Source organism: Lissotriton helveticus, chromosome 6 (genome assembly GCF_964261635.1).
Source record: "Lissotriton helveticus chromosome 6, aLisHel1.1, whole genome shotgun sequence".
Taxonomy (NCBI): domain Eukaryota; kingdom Metazoa; phylum Chordata; class Amphibia; order Caudata; family Salamandridae; genus Lissotriton; species Lissotriton helveticus.
This window is the reverse complement of record NC_136067.1, coordinates 2034425039-2034441603: the sequence shown is the minus strand read 5'-3', so window position 1 is coordinate 2034441603 and position 16565 is coordinate 2034425039. Positions and strand designations below refer to the sequence as shown.

Below are 16565 nucleotides of genomic sequence, written 5' to 3'. Positions count from 1 at the left end.
TCACACACATACTCCACACCATTCTTCTGAGACTGGCCAGACAGTAGCGAACTGTCTCTGTCACACAACCCACACTCTTCTGGGCGGTCCTTACACTCACCCACCAGGACCTCAACCATGGGGGAAACCCTCCCGCCACTAGGACCATGAACTCCTACGCCAGCTACCCTATTCCCTTCAGGGACGCTGCGCACTACTGGAGCTACCTCATGCCCTTGAACCTCCTGGTGTAAGTTAACCCCCTCCAAGTCAGGTGCCATATCTCTAGGTGCGCGCGCTATGCTGTCTGCACTAGATACCTGAATGTTGCTGCCACCATCTGAGCTGGACTCCACCTCCAACTCAGCAAAGCTCAATCTCTGAGCTACACACATTTCTTGTTGCTGGGCTGAAGCCCTCCTGGCCTCAAGCGCCTCGAGCTCCAAGTCAAGTTTCCTCATTCTTAAGTCATGCGCAAGCTCCATTTTCATTACTTCCAGGGCTAACCTCCTAGATTCTAGCTCCAGTTGCCCATTTATTTCCAGCTCTGCCAACTTCAATTCATGATCTCGGGTTGCCTGTCTGTCCGCCAGCTCCTCTGGCGACAGACCTCGGCCAGAAACACTGCTACCCAATGGGGAGGTTGCACCCCTCCACTCTGGAGTCAGGGGTCCCTCCAGCTGCTGTTCTGCATGCTCAAATTCAAAATCCTTTCCAGGGGCATTCCTTGCCTTGACCCAGGCCCTCAGCGCCTTTTGGAACTGCTCCCTTCTGGAGAGTCCGGTCATGGAAATGTTCAAATTTTTGCAGAACCTCTTGAGCTGTTTCCTGGTGTAGTTTTCTAGTTTCTCCCAATCACAGTCAATAGAAGAAATGGATGTTGCCTCTTCCATTTTCACTGACACAGGCATGACTTCAAAAACACATGGAGATCTCTTGTCGCAAATCATAAATCCAAAAAAAAACAAAGTCTGTGGCTTAGTTACTGGACTGTCATCACTGTGCAATGGTCAATAGTTAAGGCATGAACACTGCAAATGTAAATTCGCTATCCTCACCGCTGCGTCCAACGTAGGAAGGGGGAGTCTCTGGTTGGCGCAGTGCAGCACTAGCGACAAGCAGGGCCTCTCCCTTCCCCGTCAGGGCTGAGGGTTACCTTCAAGACAACCTCTGCTTACCCTCTAGGTAGTGTGGCTTAAGCAGTCTTAGGCTAATCTCTGGGGCATGTAAGGTTAAACATTTGCAATATTACACCGTCACAACCAACCCACCACACAATGACACCAAACTGTATTTGTAAAAATATATTCTCTTTATATAAATTTCAAGCAGGCTTGTAAATACAGTCTTGGTTATTTCAAATGCAGGTTCCAGTTACTCTTTAGGTTAAGTTGCCACAGTTCTTTCTCAGTAATAAGCAATCTTTGTTTAGTGTTATTCCCAAACAGTTCTTTCAGTGTTCTTTCCTTTCAAAGAGAAAGCCTCTCTCTGTTCTGGGGCTTTGGGACCCTCCCCGGCCTTCGGAGCGCCTTGCAGCGCCTCTCCTGCCTTCAAGGGTGAAACTGAACCCTGGGCCTTTTCCAGAGGTGGGGGCTGAGCTCGGAGCAGAGCAGCAAGCAGGCGATCAGAGGAGCCCCGGGCCTTTTCCAGAGGTGGGGGCTCCCGGCTGCAGTGAGGAGCAGGGAAGGGTGAGAGGAGCCTCTGGGGCCAAGGCACCTTCAGGAATGCTTTCTTTCAGGAATTGTCAGTGCAGAGGGGTCCCTTCTGACAGTGAAGGATCTCCGGGAGGCAAGGCACCCTTCACAGTGCGGTGCGGCCTCTCCTGGGGGGCAGAGCAAGGCAGGGCAGCCGGGTGCAATTAGATGCCCGGGCACAGGCTGCTCGAGTCCCCGGGATTCCGGCGGGAGGGGCTGAAGTCTCCTCAAGGGCTCCGTGAAGCAGGCAGGGGTAGAGGAGCGGCCGGCCTTAGCCCTGGGGCAGAGAGCGACTCCGGGTGGAGCGAGGCTCTCAAGGGCAAGAGGGCAGGCTGGCTCCCGAGTACCACGGCCCTAGGAGGGGGCTAGAGGGGGCAGACTTCACCTCCGGCGGGAGGAAATACTCGGCCTCAGGCAGGGGACGAGCCAAAGCACAGGAGAACCCACTGGTCCTGGGGTTCAGTTCAGGGGGCAAGCTCAATCAAGCCCTTGGAGAATGTTTAGAGCACAAAGCAGCAAAGTCTTTAAAGCAAGTCTTCTTCCTCTCCTTTCTCAGCAAGGCAAGCAGCAGGCCAGTCCTTCCAGCGTCTCTTCTCCTTCTAGTCGGGCAGAGGTCCTTTGTGGTAAAACAGGATTCTGATTTACAAGGAGCAGGGCTCCTACTTTTATACACAGTTTCTTTTGTTCTCACTGGCCAGGGGGGCCTTTGCATAACTGCTCCAGTCCCTGAGCACTTGCGGTGGGTACTTCTGCTTCTGCATTCAGTGTGAGGGCAGGCACATCAGCCGCTCCCCAGGGGGGCGGAGCCGGCATTGTGAAGACAGGGGCAGCCTGAGTACTTTGTTGACAAGCTTCGGTCCTTCCTGGGCCAGGTGCAGGCTGAGTCATCAGTCGCTCCCCAGGAGGGCGGAGCCAGCATTGTGGGGGCAGAGCACAGCCTGATGCATCATTCAGGGGAAACTCCCACCACCCACTAAGGTGTCATCCTGCTATTCACAACCTGTCAACTCCCAGCCCTGTCACTCACACACTCAGACAGTCAGATACACACAAGAGCAGAGGCGGGCTGAAATGGTTAGACAAGCAAATGCTAGCTTTCTAAAAGTAGCATTTGCAAACACAGGATATTAAAATAAACTTTACTAAAAGAAGTATTTTATTATTCTGAGTTCAGGCATACTAAACATTAATTTCTACCATGTCCCCTGAGCCTGCTGGGATTATAGAGTGTAATAATTCCAGCAGCCCATCTGGCCTAGAAGGGAACTGGTAGCCTTACAATAGTGAAAAACGAATTTGGCAGTAATTCACTATTAGAACATGCCACACACATCAGGGCATGTTCTACCTTACACTTACAATGCACCCTGCCCTCAGGCCTACCATAGGGGTGACTAATATGAAGTTAAGGGAAGGTTTAGGGGCTGGCAAGTGTGTGCACTTGCCCAGCCAGGGTGACAGTACCAGACTGCACGCAGGTTCTGCAATGGCAGACCCTAGACACATTTTAAGGCTGCTTCTGTGGGTGGCGCAACCAGCGCTGCAGGCCCACTAGCAGTATTGGCATTCACAAGCCCTGGCACTCCTAGTGCACTTTACTAGGGACTAACAGTAAATCCAATGAACCAATCATGGACATCAATCACATGTACACTTTTCAGTAGGGAGAGCATATGCACTTTGGCACTGGTCAGCAGTGGCAAAGTGCCCAGAGTCATTAAACCAACAAAAACAGGTCAGAGAGAGTATTGGAGGAAGGCAAAAAGTTTAGGGATGACCCTGCCAAGAGGCCCAGGTCCAACACAGGCTCACCCATGAAAAACTCTACAGACCAATCCAAAACATTCACCTCGTATTCCACAGCACTCTCCTGTATGCAGAGAGGCAACCACTCGCCTGTAGGATCTGTCACTCACAGTCACCACAGACATACCTGGCCTATCCTTCCAGAAACAATGGACCAAATATACCTTCAAGCCTCCTGGGACCACAGGCTGTGGCATCCCCAGGAAGAGCCTAGTCTCCATGCACACTTATACTTCAGGGAGAGGCCTCTACAGTCCTGTGCCAGGGCTTCACATAGAGTCAAGTAAACAATCCCACATTCATCTGAGTGGCTAACCTGACTGGAAGGGCAGCCACAGCAGTGTAGCTGCAGGATTCAAGAAGCCCTTACACTTGTATCACTGTCAACTTCTATGAACAAAATGGCAGTGCACTTGCAAGCTTTCTTAATACCTAAGCGTACCGCTCAACAACTGTTTCCACATAAGGTTCTGCATACTTTGCAGCATACAGTTCCTGTTTTTACTGCTCTCTGAGGTTTTCATAATTTTGTGGTTGGCAAACACACGAGCATTTTCCGCTGCGTCAGGGACCATTACAGTACACCCAAACACACACATTTAAAACGTCAAGGGTACAATAAAGGGCTGCAAAGTTGGTTTCTGCCGAAAAAATGTATACTTTTCTTTCTAACTAATGGCACGCAGGAAAAGCCTTACTTACCATTTTCCACATGAGCAAGTCTGTGCATGAGAGGTAGCCAGACAAGGCACTGGGGAGGTGGATCAGCCATCAGCGTGTCTAAAAACATATTCAGCATAATCTTTTTCTGTATAACAAATGAACAAAAGCACTCGTTACATTCAACTTCTACAATTTCCCTGTACAAACAAGTTCCAGAATATATCTGATCTTTATTTGAATGCTTACAACATGCAATTACACAAATTCACAATGCACATATTAACATAAAATACATTTAAATATACAACCCCAACAATCCAATCCCATTTACTCCTAACACACATACATGTTTAAAAAGTGACACGAAAGATAAATCACTCACTGACGCACGATTCAATGGCGTAATGATGTAACATATTATTGCATAGGAATTGTTTTAACAACACGAAAGGGCTAATTCTTGGCTACTTTAACCACCTTTCCCGGTTCTCTATTGCAAAGTAATCACATCCGTTCTTCTCATGTATGTTCAGAGTATGCATGAAAGAATAATACATTAAAAACACAACATGCCAAATAGATATTAAACAGCGGATCCCAAGGGCAACTGCCCATATTATGTCTGTCATGTTGCCACAACCGTATATTGATTTTGGCAATTCTCAGACTCTCTTGATGTAACAACCACAACATTTCCGGGGGCCCTGCATGTGCAAGGCCCCCGGAAAGGAAGGCTTCCCTGTGGAGTTGAATGAAGCCCACTGCCACCTATTGGCCCACAGTTCCTACAAATGTACAATGTGGCACTGGAGGACAGCACACTCCAGCCCTCATTCAGAGAGACCACCCTTGTGACGCTCTTGATACCTGGCAAACCCTCCCCACAGTGTGACAAATACTGGCCATTATCCCTCAATAATATAGATGTCAAAATATACTCCAATGAGCTTGCAAATCAGCTACTACTTCTATTACTGGATTTGGTTCTGCCGGACGAGGTTATTATAAGTTAAATTACCCTGTTTAAAATACCCACAGGATTCACTATGAACTGGAGCAAATCAGCCGTTTTCCCTCAAACGCTCGACACCAAAGTCAGTCAGTTAGAATTACCTCTCCGTTGCTGCTCAAAGTCAATGAAATACCTAGGGGTGAGGGTTAATCGAGACAAAATTACTGTAATATCGGCGCCGTATGGCATAGTTATATCTAAGACTGAAGAGCAGATAAACAGATGGAAACACCCCCTCTCTCCTAGATGGGCAGGATTGCCCTCATAAAAAAGGTTATATTGTCCAAACCGCTATGCATCCATTTTACAACGTTCCAGTTGTACTAACCAAGAAATTCTTTAAAGCGTTAAGCTCCCACATGACCTCCGTGACATGGGCAGGAGAGCAACCTAGGGTTCGTTGGGAAATATTCACATTACCCAATGAGCAGGGTGGGCTTTCTGCACGGGATGTGGGAGAGGTGTGGCGCCGCGGCCAGGGCGACTGACGCTGGAATCTGGGGACCACGGTTCGATCCCCGGCTCCGGCGGCAGGTTAGCCCAGCACCATGTGACTCTGGGCAATAGCTCGCTTAATCTTCCCGACGGCCCCCAGCGCCTAGAGACCCTTACGGGTGATTGTGCGCTTTACAAATGTGGACTTTACTTTATGTGTGGATTGTGAGCTCTATTAAAACAGCGCTCTGGTGCATTTCACCCACTATTGGCTACACCCGCAACATTTAGCGATAGAGCATGACACATCATGCCCCTCCCCTGTCTGTGCTGTGATTGGGCCACAACCCAAATGTATCCGAGCTGAGCCTGATCCAGTCACCTGCACTCAGTTGGCTTGGTATCGCCTATGTAAACGCTCTGTACACCTCACATTACATGCTCCAGATAAACCCCTGACGCATTCCTCGTAAATCCTACTTACCACAAAGGGAGTGCTACTCTGCAGACTTGGGGATACACAAAATGGGCTATTCCTGGAGTCCCTAACTACAGATACTAGTGAAATTGTTCTGCATTGGGTGTACTTGCCAATTGCACAGTATCAGTGCGGCCTTCTGGCAGATTCTGACTGTTGACGATGTACAGCTCCAGATGGAGACTTTATTCACCTTGCCTGGCACTGCCCAATGGTAAGCAGATTCTGGGTAGAGGTATTGAAACTCCTCTCCATAGTGACTGATTTAGCAATTGAGGAAAAGGGTCAAGACTGATTGGTATATGGCTTGGTCTGAACTGGAGAGGCATGGGGAGCAAAAAAAGCAATGGACTCAGGCGTATATCACTGTACAGGGGTGAATGTTTGACATTGTGCAGCATTCTGTCCATTAAATGTTCTTTTTCTATTTGTCACCCCAAGTAGGACCGGTATGCCCAGATGTGGGTCCCGGGCTCTCCATGCCACTGGAGTCAAGCTAGCCTGGCTGATGAGGGGTGATGCCCCCAAACCGTTCCCAGGATGCTTGCTTCGGGTCCAGTGAGGACCTGGCCTGGCAGTTCGGGCTGGACTGTTCCCACGGGGAAAAGGGCCAAGACTGATTTGCATATGGCTCGGTCTGAAATGGAAAGGCACAGGGAGCGAAACAACTATGGATTTAGGCCCAGATCTCTGCACTAGGGTGAATGTTTGACATTGTGCAACATTCTGTCCATCACTTGTTCTTTTTGCATCCTTCCAGAAGCTGCCACTCTTGGGGTGTACCATCAATGTACAACACAGTGTGCAGCAATGTGTGTCCGTGGCCCTCCTACAGGTGAAAGGGTGGGTGGCTTGTGTATGGGGACAGGACAAAAGTCCTACTGTTAGAACATGGCTAAATGACATGAGATACTGTAATGGACAGCTGGAGTTCTATTACTCCACCATACTTCATGATAACAAACTGAAAGGTATCTGGGGCCCTTTGCATTCATATCTGCTGCAAGGGGCTGTATAAAGGAATGTAGGCTCCATGGCTGACATGGGATTGTGCGTTAAGTCTTACGAGAGCCCAGGAAATGCCGGTTTCAATGCATGTTGATCTCCTGAATGCAGCCAAGTTTGTTTATGAGTGTCCAAATGTCAGAGTCTTCGCACATGTATAACATGCCTTAAGGTTGCCAAAGGTGTTTGACATATAACAAGGGTGGGCAAAACAATTGTCTACCACATGTAATCTAATGACGTTTGATATGCCTTTATTTTACTTGTTTGTTCAAGTTGTGAAACTCAAATAAAACAAAAAACATGACTTGTTTCATCTTCTTTAGAACCATCTTGAGTTCCCATGTTGCATGGTCAATAAACAGATTTAGGGGCCTCCAAGGATAGTTAATAAAACAAATAGATTGGCTAAAAACTTGCAAAGTGCCTTTTCCTGGGCAAGCCCATATCCCAACCAGTTGTTTCTTTTGGTTTTTTTTTTTTTTGTGTTTTTTTGTGAAAACCTTTATTGACATCAAAAAGGAGAGACAAGTCAAGGCCTACAACCAAGCCGGCCGGCCGCAATGTACAAAACAATCAGGAGTCACCAGGCAAATATCACATAATCAATCAATACAAAGCAGAGGCCGTACAATCATAAAAGGGGGGAGAAAAAAATACAGGAACCGAAGGGCTAAAACACAGGAGTAAATAAGGCTTAATTTTATAATATGGGGAGAAGACGTATGACAGGCTCACTTTCAATACGGAGGCATCCGATATCCCGTAATCAACTGCAACATTAATAAGGGGGCATGGGGCCAGAAGATCGGGGGGGAGAATACAATGCATTCAAGAAATCAGGATATGTGAGACACAATCAGCCCCTGAGCATTCTTCTCGTAACATGCCCGCCACCCAAGACACTACCAAGCCAGAACAGAGGGATCGGAAAGACAATGAACCAAAACCAGCTCGTCATAGTAACTTCTAGGACACCAAGAGGAAAAAGGGGGGGGGGACGAGGTAGGGAAGGGGAGGGGGAAGGGAAGGGAAAACGGAGGGAAGACAAAATAAGACAATAAAAAGGGAAATAAAGAAATAAGAAAAACGAAAGGAAGAAGACACGCCGACCCAGGCCCCCCGTGGCAGGAAGACAGGAGACAAAAGGAGTAGCGGCCAAGTGGGGGTATGGCGCTCGGGGAGAAAGACAGCCGAAACCTATCAGGAGGATTAACGACGCCACACCCCCCACCCGAAACACACCAGAGGAGGTCAGGACAGACGCGGCCTCACGAAAAAGAGATAGAAAAGGGCCATAGAACCATAGGACAAACAAAAAGTAGTACCCAACCCACCCGTCCCACCCTGCACCCCTGTAGAAGGCTATGGCCTACCCTTCAGACAGCGTGCCTGTCGCCCTAAACCAGAACCCGAAATATAGCGAGAAGTAAGAAAGAAGAACGAGACAAAAAAAAACAAACAACAAAAGCGAAGAAAAAAGGACAGGAGGGAGGAGCAGAATAACTATAATCCGAACGGGCGGCCGCAGCCCTCCGCCCAACCAGAAAAGCACAGTCAAAGACAGACCAGGACGACACCCCATCACGCGCTATAAAACATTAAGAGAAGGGGACCGCCCACCTTTCTACGATTAAAAACAATGATGCTACTAAATCGTATACCGGGAATCAAACAGAAGTCGTACATTTCACCCCCAACCCTTTCGAGCGACAAACCCCACCCACCACACGGCAATGCAAAACCACATACTAAATACGAAATCAGCATATAGTTGAGTGGAATGGTGACTAACATAGCCACGTGGGGGGTAGATAGATCCACAAGGGAGCAATAGTCTGAACCGAAAGTGTAGATGCATCAACAATCGCAGCACGATCAGTGTAAAACAGGAGTTCAATTGCGCCACTGGATCGGGCGAGGTGGCCCCAATTATAGACACAGGCAAAGTCGTCGAAGCAGGCACAGGAGGCAGTCCACCAATAGTTTCAGGCAACAATGTCGAACATGGTCGCAGTACAGCATCCAAGTCCCCGGGGTCCGAACCATGAAAAGCAGGGCGCCCCAAAGTCACCGGCGCACTACACGATCTTCGATCAGTGGCGGAGACACTCAAGTCAATCGAGGGGGGCGAGGCAATGAAGTCATCGAAACAAGAGGGCGACAAGAAGAAATGGCCGCCCAAAATGGCGGCAGATCGTGGCGGACCCACCGAGACTCCCAGGGCCAGGGAAGCGTGTAGGGATCTCAGGGCTTCCAGGATATCTCTGACCGTCGGCTCACGTCCACCAGATCCGCTCCCCACACGATTAGGCAACACGGGCCCGCCGCCACAGGGTGATTCTCGTTCCAGAGGGTCGGCGGCAATTTCGTGAATCAGCCCAATCGCCGCCCACCAAGACCCCCGGAAATAACAGTTCGCAAATGTAGGACTTTACAAGCTCCGGGGGTCCCAGCAAGGGCGGCCTCGATGCCAAAAGGATATCCGCCCGAAACGGGTCTCCGCCAGCACCAGCACCGGTGCCCCAAACAAGCGGAGTCCGGGCCCCGAGGACCAGGGCCGCCGGACCAAGCAGCGGCGGAGGGAGACCCCTTCACAGAATCAGGTCCCGGGGCCTCTCACCCACGTCGGCCGCGCGGCCACCAGGGCAGGCCCGGGTCAGGATCGCCGGGATCTTCGCACATCGGCTCCCAACACTGGTTCTCGCTCTCAGCCGGGGCCGAGAGCCGTCGGATCCCGCCGGCCAGGTCCCGGTCCAAGTCTCGCAGAGGCCCCGATCCCTCGGAGGCCACAACTCCGGAGCCACTGCACACCGAGACCCCGGGGTCGGATGGTAAGTACAAACAAGCCGTTATGTTTCAATGCCCCAAAAGATGTGTCGTCCTCGGACAGGATAGAAGACAGGATAGTCAATCAGGACGGAGGGCTGCGGGAGCCGAGCTAAAGGGCAACCATCACGGCCGCGAGCTAGGCTCCTCCCCCAGTTGTTTCTTTTGTAGTTTTCACCTAAGCATGGTCAATTTATTGTATTCAGATTGCTATATTCAGAAAATAAATATATCCCTTTCTGCCAAGCATTTGTCAGGAACTGAGCAAATCCATTAAGTTGGTTTACTTGAAAAAATCTTATATATCTCATATTCTTGCGACTGACATTAACAGAATACATATCGGATAAGAGCAGAAAGGACCCTGACACCCGGCACACTACATCTTCCTCTTCATTTTCATGCAGCTTCTAAAGAACATTTTTTAGCAACGACATTCGGGAAGCAGCGCAGTGCTGACAAAACATCTACTGGGAAAGCATTCATACCTAGGACAGTGTTTGCACCAGTGGAGGCAGCATTTCACTTGGACAATCAGTTTGTCATGAAGCCTCATCACAAAATTCAAATGTTATTCCGAAGTCGACAGAGACTCCTGTGCCTGGTAATCTTGTATCACAGGGAACGCTTGGACCACAGGATCTAATTCCAATCCTTAAGAACGCTTATTTAACTAGACACAGCTGAGGGAATAAAACATGTACATATCGAGAACTGGGCACAAACCTGGCAAGGTGTGTTTAGCGACTATAAAACTAAACAAGTAAGGCTTAATAATTTGGGGTACATGCTCATTACTTGTGGACATTGCCAGGTGTGCTCAGTGCTGCTGCTTGATGGAGGAACGGTCAAACATGAAATGAGTCTATGAGGGCCTTTATAGGACTTTAGAGAATCGTACCATGTGCCAAGCGTGAGTGGTATGATGCACTTTTCAAACGTCACTCAGTGTTTCATGGCCAACACTGCAACGGTACCCGACTTCCATTCCTCTGGACTGATCTCCAGGACAAGACCTCACCTACCCTCATAGTTCATTCTGCTGTATAGAGCTTCTGTCCACCAAAGAAAATCACAGAAAAAACATTGTTTATGCACATAGCTCCTAAGGCAGCAGAGGAGTGTGTGTGTGTGTATGTGTGGGGGGCTGTTTGGGATAGGCGGGAGGGGGAAGAACGAGCTGCACATGCCTAGCTAGGCCTGTAGTAATGGATGCGGATTCTACCTCCATAACACACAATATGTGGATTAAGTTCCCATGATCACCTGTCAGCCACAGTCGTAGGCTTTGACATTCTCAGTCTGTGTGTTCCCTCGGTGGCAGGACCAGAAACCGCTTCACAACCGTTGAAATCGACGTAACATACAATCAAGAGTGTAAGCAATCATGATCTCCAGTGCATCGCACCCTGGAGAGAGTTGGGGTTCACGTCACATAGAACTAACCAGTCGCGCTAACCTGCGTAGATTTTGTACCATGGGCCACAATGTAATATTGTGGGTAGGTGAGAAGTGGGTTGATACGTGGATGCCGCCCGCAGCCTGAGCGGCTCAAGGAGCCTATTGATGGACGGTGACTGGACTACTGACTCGCCACCTGTTGCTACCACATTGGCTTTGAGTCGTTTGTTACGTTACTGATAAAAGCTCAGAAACATGTAGGTAGTAGAAGGAGCTTTTAATGGTACAACCATCAACAGCAGAAGTTACAGCAACTGTTCTTACATCAATTGGAATATCATCATTCTAACTGTGATGTCACTGTCCATGACACTCTTAAAGATACAGCTTAAAGATGCAGCAACATAACACATCCCCCTTACATAATAAACGAACAAATTGAATATTGATTAAATCACAAAAACTATATAAAAGGAAAAAGAACAAAGAGAAACAGTGAATATTAATGCATTACATAATCACTGAATTTCTTGGGAAGTTGAGAAGATCTCTTAGGAGTATCTCTTTGATGATTAGTGGAAGGAGGAATATTGGGAATGTTGGGAGCACAAGGAAGTTTGGGGTCGTTACGGTAATGATTCCTGACATTATTGCTCTTGGCCAGTTTAGACATGTTCCAAGTGCAACCATTATCTAAAGTGACAACATTCTTCTTTATGGAAACAATAGTGAAAGGTCCCATAAAGTTCGAGACACCCTTGTGACCAAATTTCGGTTTTTTCACAAGAACACTGTCACCCACATTCCATTTTCTGTGTTTGACAGCCATCTTATTGTCATAGCGTTGTTTGTATTTTTGCTGATAATCTGTCAACACAGTTCTCCTTCTTACTTCTCTTTCCACACTGTTCTCAACTAATTTCTCCGGAAGCCAAGTTGGATTTAGCTTCGAACAAGCTAATCTACCTTTCAAAGCCTCAAAAGGAGACCTTTGCATAACAGCATTGGGAGTCGTGCGATGTGCCCACCATGTCTCCCTTAACACATTGCTGAATGACATTTTGGATTCTAAAGCCCTTTGTGCACAACTTTTAACAACCCTATTCATCCTCTCCGTGAGGCCATTTGCTTGAGGAGAGTAAAGAGCTGTCTTCTGGTGAATAATACCAAGGCCTCTCAAAAAATTGTCCATCTCACTAGAAGTAAATTGTACTCCATTGTCAGTGAGCAAGATTTTGGGAACACCCTCAGACCCAAACACATCTTTTAGGAATTCAATCACAGTTCTTGAGTTAACTACACTCATACATTTAGAAACAACCCACTTAGAAGTGTAGTCAACTAGTAAAACAACATATCTCTCATGTGAGGGCATTAGCTCAAAAGGGCCAGCAATGTCTAGGCCTAATTTTGTCCAAACAGTCACCGGAACTTCCACAGGTGACAATGGTGAGTGAGAAGTGGTACGTGATTTGTCATTCACTGCACACAGATGGCAATCTTTAACAACAGTTTCTACCATGCGATCCATTCCAGGCCACCAATATCTTTCCCTGATGCGAGCTTTCGTTAAATTTCTTCCCAAATGTCCCTCATGAGCTAGGTTGACAATCCTCTCTCTCAGTTCATTTGGAGGCACAACTCTATCACCTCTCATTAGATTCCCTTGGAAAAAAGTTAGATCATCCTTTACGGACCAATATGGTTTCAATACAATCTCTAGATTATGATGATCCGGCCAGCCACTTCTAATTACATTCCTCAGTAATTGAAAAACAACATCTTCATCAACTTTGCGTGACCATTCTTCCTCAGAGATGGTAGACTCCAAAACCCAATTTATACACGTGGTAACCTCAGTGACACAATCTCTATCTATGGGAAGACGTGACAAGCAATCAGCAGGTTTGTTATTCAGTCCAGGAATATATTGCACAGAGAAGTTGTATTCTTGTAAACCTTCGCTCCACCTTTTCAATCTTGGCGTCATATGATCACTTTGATGACATGAAAAAATTTGAACTAGCGGACGGTGATCCGATTTGACTACAAATGGTATCCCCCATAAGTAAAATTTGAAATGACAAATAGACCAATATACTGCCAACGCTTCTCTTTCAATACAAGAGTAATTGTGCTCAGCTTCTTTTAAAGCTCTTGATGCGAAAGCAACTACAACTTCTTCACCATTAACAATTTGGGAAAGCACAGCACCTAAACCTTTAAGGCTGGCATCGGTAGTTACTATGGTTTTGAGTTTGGAGTCAAAATGACCCAGAGTTGGCATCTCACCAATCTCTTTCTTAACCAAAACAAAAGCTTTCTCGCAATCATTAGACCAGGAAAAATGTACGCCTTTCTTCAAAAGGGACCTAATGGGCTCAACGAGACTAGCAAAACCTTTAACAAATTTGGAATAAAATTCCGCCATCCCTAAAAATGACTTGACCTGATCTTTATCTACTGGAGTGGGTGCCTTAACTATACTTTCTGCTAGTTCTAATTTGGGCTGAATCCCGTTCCCCGAGATAACGTGTCCCAAATACGTGACGGATTCTAAGCCAATACGACACTTCTCCCTTTTTACTGTGAGTCCACTCTCGTTTAACCTATCTAACACCAATCTCAATACTTTATCATGTTCACATATGTCTACACCATGAATCAAAATATCGTCCTGAAAGAACATTACATTGGGAAGACTTCCCAAGACCATCTTCATCACCCTTTGAAAACATGCGGCTGCTGAGGCTAAGCCAAACGGCATTCTTAAAAAACGGTAGGCACCCAAAGGTGTAACAAACGATGTCAGGTGTCTGCAGTCCTTATGCAGCACTACTTGATGGTAAGCAGATGAGAGATCTAGAACACTAAATATTTTTGCTCCCTTTAAAATGCTGATACTCTCAGCTATGTTTGGCAAAGGTTGACGGTCTACCCAGATCCACTCATTCAACCCGCGAAGATCCACACACATCCTAATTGATTTCCCACTATCTTTGGGTGCTAGAACCACTGGACTCAACCACTCTGATGATTCAATTTCTTCAATCACTCCTAAGTTTAACAATTTTTCAATTTCAAGTTTGAGTGGCTCTAACATCATGTTGGGTACTTTCCTGACTCTGTGTACACACGGTCTGGCAGATTTCTTAAGAATGATTTTATGTTCGAATCCTTTTAGACATCCCAATTTGTCAGAAAAAACTTTAGGGTAATCATCAAAGTATTTACTAGACTCACACACAAGGTCTATTTGGGAATGGAGGTAACTGGAAAGAAAATCTTTCATTAACATGACTTGATTTTTTGGATCTTCAGCTCCTGGATTAAGAATAATCTCTAAATCATGTTGATGTCGCCATCCCAGGAGATTATCACCTCTGACAGCTACATAAACTTTCCCAGATATGCACATACCATTAAAAGAAATGTTGGCCACAACATATCCTAAGATCTCTATTCTTGACTTATTGTAGCTAAGGGGAGAAATGTCAGAAGGTAATAATTGAACATTTTCCAACCCAACCACTTCATCCCAAATTTTGTTACCAATTAACGTAAAGGGAGACCCAGAGTCTGCCATGAGTTTAAACACAAATTTGTCAATTTTCACATCACAATATGGCATAAAAATACGTTCTGTGTCAACCATCGCATCATTAACATTGGAGACTGCTAGTGTATGTACAATGTCCGAGGTCGGCACAAGATTGTGTTTTGTGTCGACCATTGTATCACTAACATTGGACACTACAAGTGTGCGTACAACATCAGAAGTTGGCTCACTAACTTCTCTCTTTCTTCCAGACCTACACACTCGTGCATAGTGTCCTTTGATACCACAATTATTGCAGATGCTATCCCTAGCGAAACAATGGGGAAAATTAGAGGAATGGGAGAAACTCCCACATCTAAAACAACGCATCCTTTGGTTACTTACAGGACGTTGTTGGCGAGAGTCACGTTCCTTAGAGAAGGTAGACTCTTTGGAGGAAGAGGAGCGATTATCAAGAGTGTTTTTCTGAGCAATTGTCTTTTGGAAAGGTTTGCTCTTAGAACTCACATTGACTTTAGCTACTTCATTGTGATCATCACAAAGTAGATCTTCATCTTCCAACATATGTACAGAGTCAGAAACCTTTTTCTTATTATCACTGACAGTGTGACTATCATCCTCTTTATTTTTCCTTATTTCTTTTACCCATGTAGAGGTATTCTCCATTCCTTCCACAATGTCTAAAGCTTCTTTCAATGTAGGATTCTTGGACAATAACTTCTCCTGAACTCTAGAACTGTTCGTGCATCGGACAAGTTGATCTCTAACTAGAGATTCTGATAAATCACCAAAATCGCAAGTTCTAGAGAGAGTTTTTAGAGCTGCGACATATGTACCCACACGTTCACGAGAACCTTGGACACGAGTAAAGAACCTATGTCGCTCTAAAACAACATTAATTCTTGGGCCAAAATACTGTTCCAGCATGGTCATAGACATCTCAAAAATGTCTGCAGGTTCCCCATCAGCCCCACCAACAGGTATGATGTCCATACTGTCGTAGGTGTGTCTGCCTTCAACTCCTAAATTATGCAGCAAGATGGCCTGTTTTCTAACAGCCGAAAACTTTTCTCCCCCAATAGCAACTAAGTACGAGTCAAATAGGTTTCTCCACCTTTTCCAAGGAAGAATGGGTTCACCTTCTTCTGAAAGAAACGGTGGAGGCTGTGACATGCTAGAAGTGGTGGCCATATTGAAACAAAGAATAAATAAGCAGAACACTCTATAATAAAGGTAGTAGGCCGATTCTGCAGTAATGTAAAGTAAAATGAGGAAAATAAAACAATTATTAACTGTATTCTAACAGTTGTGCACATTAAAGTAGAATTATTAGTCCAACCCAATCAGTATTTTATAATGTGCAACTGAAAATTATTAGTAATTATGCCATTTACTAAAGTTTTGTGTATTAGTAACACAAGATACCCAATTACATGCAAGTGTGCTCAATGGTGTAAAGAATCACTGCATGTTTAGCTGTGCACATCAGCGTGGAACTCGTAGACCAAACCACAGAAGAATTGATGTGCAGCTGTGCACATCAGCGTGTAGATGAGTCACAATGTTACCTTCTCTGTGTGTGTCCTCTATGCGCAACCGCGCATTTCAGCGTCTCAAGGTACTGGTGAGAAACGTAGACTTCGTAGTTCAAGAAAGAAAGTTAACGCGATAATCCACGCGTCGTGTTGACTAAGTACGCGTTGC

General features: G+C 46.3%; 1 protein-coding gene across 8 annotated transcripts in view; it reads right to left on the bottom strand.

Moving 5' to 3' along the window:
* DTNB (dystrobrevin beta) overlaps positions 1 to 16565 on the bottom strand; it is a 1143128-nt gene that overhangs the window by 731796 nt on the left and 394767 nt on the right. For all 8 annotated transcript variants that reach the window (XR_013596287.1, XM_078650028.1, XM_078650030.1 and 5 more), the window contains exon 8: positions 4182 to 4287. Coding sequence is in view for 7 of the 8 variants with exons in the window: in XM_078650028.1 (XP_078506154.1) it covers positions 4182 to 4287 (106 nt within the window). In the remaining variant the exon portion in view is untranslated. The remainder of the gene's footprint in view (positions 1 to 4181; positions 4288 to 16565) is intronic.